Source organism: Vigna unguiculata, chromosome 7, assembly GCF_037176805.1.
Source record: "Vigna unguiculata cultivar grain cowpea cultivar isolate G323 ecotype 2 chromosome 7, ASM3717680v1, whole genome shotgun sequence".
Taxonomy (NCBI): Eukaryota; Viridiplantae; Streptophyta; class Magnoliopsida; order Fabales; family Fabaceae; genus Vigna; species Vigna unguiculata.
This window is the reverse complement of record NC_140798.1, coordinates 30,972,140-30,978,234: the sequence shown is the minus strand read 5'-3', so window position 1 is coordinate 30,978,234 and position 6,095 is coordinate 30,972,140. Positions and strand designations below refer to the sequence as shown.

The following is a 6,095-nucleotide window of genomic DNA, read 5'->3' as shown; positions in this document are numbered from 1 at the left end:
CGCTCATCATGATTTTTTGTAATTGACGAATAGATATTTTCTCTTTCTAGGAATATCATCACGCGAAGTTATCGGAAGAAGTTACAGAAATATATAGTGGAGGAAGTGGTTAGCAAAAAGCCAGGAAACAAGGTAACTGAAGGAAGAAGGGACCTAATAAATCGGGGGCGAGAAACAACAGAAGCACAGTGTGAAAAGGAAAAAGAGAGAGAGAGGAAAAAGAAAGAAAAAAACGCTCTGGTCCTATCGGCAAAATCCCGGACCGGAACATTGACGCCCACCGTGGGGCACGGTAAAACTTGAAACCGGCACCACTTATAGAGAAAAGACATCTAATAATGGCTATCACGACATCAGAAAGTAACAACAACAATCAAGCTACTCTGGAGCAAATCATGCAGCACATTGAAACTCTGAGACAGGAAAACGAAATTATCAGGAAGCAAGCAGACGGTGAGCGAACTCAATGGTTAGCAGAAAGTGAGAGACGACGAGTGGAGGTGGAGGCCGAACACAAAAGATTAAGGAAAGAGACGGCAGAAGCGAGGCAACGTTTAGACGAATCAATGCGTCAACAGGAACAATTGCAGAAAAGTAATGAAGAACTACGGGCTTGGATGCGGGAGCGCAACAATCTTAGGGACTCAAATATCATTCGAAGAGGGGCGGAGCAGGATGAAAGTCATCCATTGACTAGGGCGATCATGGAAGAGGTAATCCCACCTCATTTCCTTATCCCTAAGGTGTCTCCTTTCACCGGTGAGGGCGATTTGGAAGCGCATCTCAAAGCTTTTCGAGCACAAATGTTAATATCGGGAGGAAGTGATGTAGTGCGTTGCAAAATGTTTGTGGGAACACTCTCGAGTTTAGCACTTAAGTGGTTCGGCAAGCTACCCAATGTCGCCATCCCTTCCTTCACTGTCTTTTCCCGCCTTTTCCTAGAAAGATTTGTGGTCAACCGTCCCAAGCAGTTACAAATTGCAGATATGTTCGATATGAAGCAACGACAGGAGGAGTCATTGAAACAGTTCCTTAATAGGTTCTGTGATGTTAGCATGGGACTCACAAATCCGAGCGAAGAGATGTTGGTGGGAGCATTTGTGAAAGGATTGCGAGCAAATCCTTTTAGCGAATCCTTAATCCGAGCCCCAGCCACTACTTTGGCAGAGGTAAGGAACCGAGCGACTATATACATAGAAACCGAGGAGGCAATGCAGAGGAAGAGACTGAAAGAAAGGCGACCTCCCTCTCAGGAATATAAAGGAAAGGATGTTCGTCGACAAGTATTGGAAACGTCATCCCCTCACAAAAGAGCCAGTCGCAAGTTCACACCGTACAATCCACCCCGTCCATCCGATAAAAAAATAACTAAGTCCATGTATCCCCAACTGTCGGAGTCCAAGATTCGAATCTTGAAGGACCATGAACTGATCAAGCATTTGCGTTTTCCCTTGGAGACTGGTCGGCTTCTCGGAAGAGAGATATCATCTTGGTGTGAGTTCCACAAAACCCATGGGCACGATACTGAAGATTGTTATTCTCTGACAGGTCAGTTAATTAGTCTAGCTCACCGAGGGCTTATGAATAAATATATCAAAGATGACCAACCCAAGACAGAACTCGTAAAATCATGTTCATCACCTAAGCCGACGCGAGGGCCTCACGAGATTCCTATTTTGGGAGACTTCAACACAATAACAGGAGGATTCGCAGGCGACAGATTGACAAGGTCGGCTAGAAAGCGATATGCCCGAAGTGTAATGATGACCACGACATCGGGACCGCTTTTACCGATCCCAAATATGATTTTTACGAAAAAAGATCTAGAGGATGTGGTTCCTCATGAAGATGACCCTGTAGTGTTGTCTGTAATCTTGATGGGGAGGAACGTACATCGAGTATTGATTGATCAAGGAAGTTTCGCCGATGTCATGTTCTGGGAAGCGTTCGTCGGTTTGCAGATCCCTAGAGATCAGCTTCTGCCTTTTGATGGAGTTTTAGTGGGATTTTCAGGAGAACAAGTAGAAGTCCGTGGTTATGTAAACTTGAGAACAACCTTCTCCGACGAGCACGCCACGAAAACGATAATAATAAAATACATTGTCGTCAATGCTCCATCATCTTACAACATGTTGCTTGGAAGACCCTCCCTCAATATGCTCGGAGCCGTAGTCTCCACCACTCACTTAAAAATGAAATTTCCGGCGGAAGGAAGAGTAGTGACAATGAGAGTAGATCAAGAAGTTGCTCGTAAATGTTATGAAAGAAGTCTGCGTTCACGATGAGATACTTACAGTGTCTCTCAATTCCCTGCCTGTACAGATCCTCCCGAAACGGAACTCGATCCGAGACCAATTACAGACCAAGGACCGCGACCTATAGGTGAACTGAAAGAGGTTGGGATTCTCCCATGAAGAAGGATGAAGATCGGCGCAGATCTTGATCCAATCACTGAGACAGCCTTGTGTCGTGTCCTGCGCACGAACATGACGTCATTTGCATGGTCGGCCCGAGATATGCCTGGGATCAACCTGGATATACTTTGTCACCGGTTGAACATAAATCCCCAAATAAAGCCATGAATTCAGAAACGACGCAGGCTTAATGAGGAAAAAGCTAGGGCCGCATCCGAAGAGATAAGGAAGCTAATGGAGGTTGAACACATCCGAGAAATACAATACCCGGATTGGCTCGCCAATGTTGTGATGGTGAAAAAGGCCAATGGGAAGTGGAGGATGGCGGCATTATCTAGATTCCTCGCAAGAAGTAGAGATAAAGGACGTCCCTATTTCCAATGTTTAAAGAAGAACGAGAAGTTCCAATGGACCTCGGAGTGTGAGGAGTCTTTTCTTCAACTAAAGAAATACTTAAGTCAACCTCCGGTGCTCTATAAGCCAGAAAAGGGACACCCTCTACAATTATACATCACCGTAACCGAGTATGCCATTAGCTCGGTTCTAGTCCAGGAGAAGGAGGGAAAGCAGCGTCCAATATACTTTGTCAGCAGATTGTTACATGGCGCAGAAAGAAGATACCCAATCCTTGAGAACCGCTTTAGTAGTTGTCACCTCGACCAGAAAACTCAGACCCTATTTTCAAAGCTTTAGCATTCAAGTAAGAACTGATTTGCCAGTAAAGCAAATACTCAAGCGACCAGACATGACGGGGCGACTCGTCAAGTGGGCGATAGAGTTGGCGGAATATGATATAACTTACGAATCCTAAGGTCCTATCCAAGCACAAGCTTTATCAGACTTCGTTGCTGAGCTCACCTTGCCCGCTCCTAATGGGTCAAACTTCACTGATCAGAATAACGAATCATCTGAATGGATACTATCGGTAGATGGCGCGTCTAATCAAAGAGGCACCGGAGCAGGCGTGGTATTAGAGGGTCCTGGTGGGATCCTTATAGAACAATCGTTAAAATTTTCCTTCAAAGCTAGCAACAATCAAGCTGAATATGAGGCTCTGATCGCTAGTATGTTATTAGCTAAGGAAATAGGAGCGACTCAACTGTGTGCTCGGAGCGACTCCTTGTTGGTTACAGGCCAAGTCAATGGAGAATTCACCGCCAAAGACCTTAGCTAGCTAAATATTTAGATTATGTGAAAATATTGGCTGCAGCTTTCCATACTTTTCGATTGTCCCATGTTCCACATCAAGAAAATAGTCGGACCGACCTTCTGTCCAAACTCGCCAGTTGTACCAAACCCGATCAACAGAGGTCAGTAATAAAAGAAACCCTAACAACTCCTAGGGTTAGCTCATCTAACGATTTCAGGATAATGACGCTGAACGGAACACCCACTCCAGAATCATGGATGACCTCCATCAAAGCCTTTTTAGCTGACGGAGTTTTACCAATAGATGTCGTTGAGGCACAACGTATCAAGAAAAGCTCATCACATTACACCTTAATAGATGGACATCTTTTTCGTTTTGGGTTCTCGAGGCCTTTATTGACATGTATTGAAAAAGAAGAGTCTAATAGAATCATGTCAGAATTACACAAAGGGATCAGTGGCAGCCATGTTGGAGGTCGGACCTTGCTATTGAGGGTCTTAAGGGCAGGGTATTTCTAGCCTACAATGAAAAGAGACTGCATGGAACATGCCAAACGATGCGATCAGTGTCAAAGGCATGGAGATTTCTATCGATCTCCTCCTGAAGGTCTACACTCTATACATTCTCCTTGGCCCTTTCATACCTGGGGGATAGATATTTTGGGTCCTTTCCCAACATCTATTCGGCAATTGAAATACCTCATAGTGGCAGTAGAGTATCTAACGAAATGGATAGAAGCAGAGCCAGTCGCTTCAATTACTGCGTCTAAAGTAGAAAAATTCTTATGGAAGAACATAGTCTATCGGTTTGGTGTTCCTTGCAGACTCATATCCGACAATGGCACTCAATTCACCAGTGCGTAGGTTCGACACACATGTAAGCAATTAGGAATCACTCAATGTTTCTCTTCGGTTGAACATCCACAGACAAATGGTCAAGCAGAAGCGGCGAATAAGGTAATTTTGAAAGCACTTAAGCGCCGAGTACTAGCTTTCAAGACTTCCTAGTCAGATGAAATTCCCAGAATCTTGTGGGCATACCACACCACGCCTCAATCAACCACTCATGAAACTCCTTTCAGTCTGGTTTATGGAACGAACACCTTATTACCAGTTGAGATCGGGAATTTTTCGGATAGCAGAACTAAAATCACCATGGAGCAGAACAATGAAGGAATCCGAGCTAACCTGGATGTCCTAGACAAAATATGAGAATTAGCACGAATTACTGGAGAGGCCACAAAACGAAGGGTTGAACGAAGGTACAAAACCAAAGTTGTCCCCCGTGACTTTAAAGTCGATGACTTAGTGCTGAGAAGAGCACGCGTGACTGAGGTGGAGGATAAACTATCACCCAAATGGGTCGGTCCTTTTCGGATTAGGGAGGTATTACCCGGAGGTGCATACAGAATGGAAACCTTGGACGGGACCACTATACCTAGGACATGGAATGCTGCCAATCTACGCTTTTATTTTAGTTAGCACTCTATTTCCTTCCTTCTCCATTTTTTATAATTTGTAATAAACTGTTGACACATTTGTTTTTCCCTTTGAAATAATAAAACCGCACACTCTTTTTCCCTGCCACACGGGAGGGTTTTTTAACGAGGTGGGAGTTATTCATATGATGTGTTTTAAAATTTCCTCGTTGAGTTTATATAATAAAATCTCAGTACGCTGAGGGTTAAGTCGGTCCGACTCCTCGAGGAAAAGAATATAAAACCTCAATACGCTGAGGGCTCGACCGGTCCGACTTCATCGTTTAAACCTCAGTACGATGAGGGCTAGGTCGGTCCGACTCCTCGAGGAAAAGAAAATAAAACCTCAGTACGCTGAGGGCTCGACCAGTCCGACTTCATCGTTTAAGCCTCAGCACGCTGAGGGGTTAGTCGGTCCGACTCCTTAAGGAAAAGAAAATAAAACCTCAGTACGCTAAGGGCTCGACCGGTCCGACTTCATCGTTTAAACCTCAGTACGCTGAGGGCTAAGTCGGTCCGACTCCTCGAGGAAAAGAAAATAAAACCTCAGTACGTTGAGGGCTCGACCGGTCCGACTTCATCATTTAACCCTCAGCACGCTGAGGACTCGACCGATCCGACTTCATCGTTTAAACCTCAGTACGCTGAGGGCTAAGTCAGTCTGACTCCTCGAGAATAAAACCTCAGTACGTTGAGGGCTCGACCGGTCTGACTTCATCGTTTAAGCCTCAGTACGCTGAGGGCTTAATCGGTCCGACTCCTCGAGGAAAAGAAAATTAAACCTCAGTACACTGAGGGCTAAGTCGATCCGATCTCGCCACACAGAACGCTGAGGATTTCTTCGACCCAACTCAAGATATGTGATCATATGTCCCAGCTCAGCCGTGTCAACCCGGACTGAATCATGCGGTTGAATGCCGAGCACCTCATATATCTCAACCCGAAATGGTGATCCGCTCAAATATTCAAGGTACTCTTCCCAGTGTGTTGATTATAATAATAAGCGTAATAATGCTAAAGCATGCTTTCCATTTCCTTCTTATTTATTATCTAA

The 6,095-nt window shown here is 44.8% G+C and overlaps 1 protein-coding gene across 1 annotated transcript; it reads left to right on the top strand.

Moving 5' to 3' along the window:
• Positions 1-338: 338 nt before the first annotated feature.
• On the top strand, positions 339-3,588 carry LOC146884790 (uncharacterized). Its single transcript, XM_085676033.1, has 4 exons — positions 339-2,250; positions 2,323-2,396; positions 2,589-3,057; positions 3,227-3,588. Exons 1-4 carry the CDS (start codon positions 339-341, stop codon positions 3,586-3,588), a joined length of 2,817 nt encoding a protein of 938 aa, XP_085532159.1.
• The last annotated feature ends 2,507 nt before the right edge of the window (positions 3,589-6,095 follow it).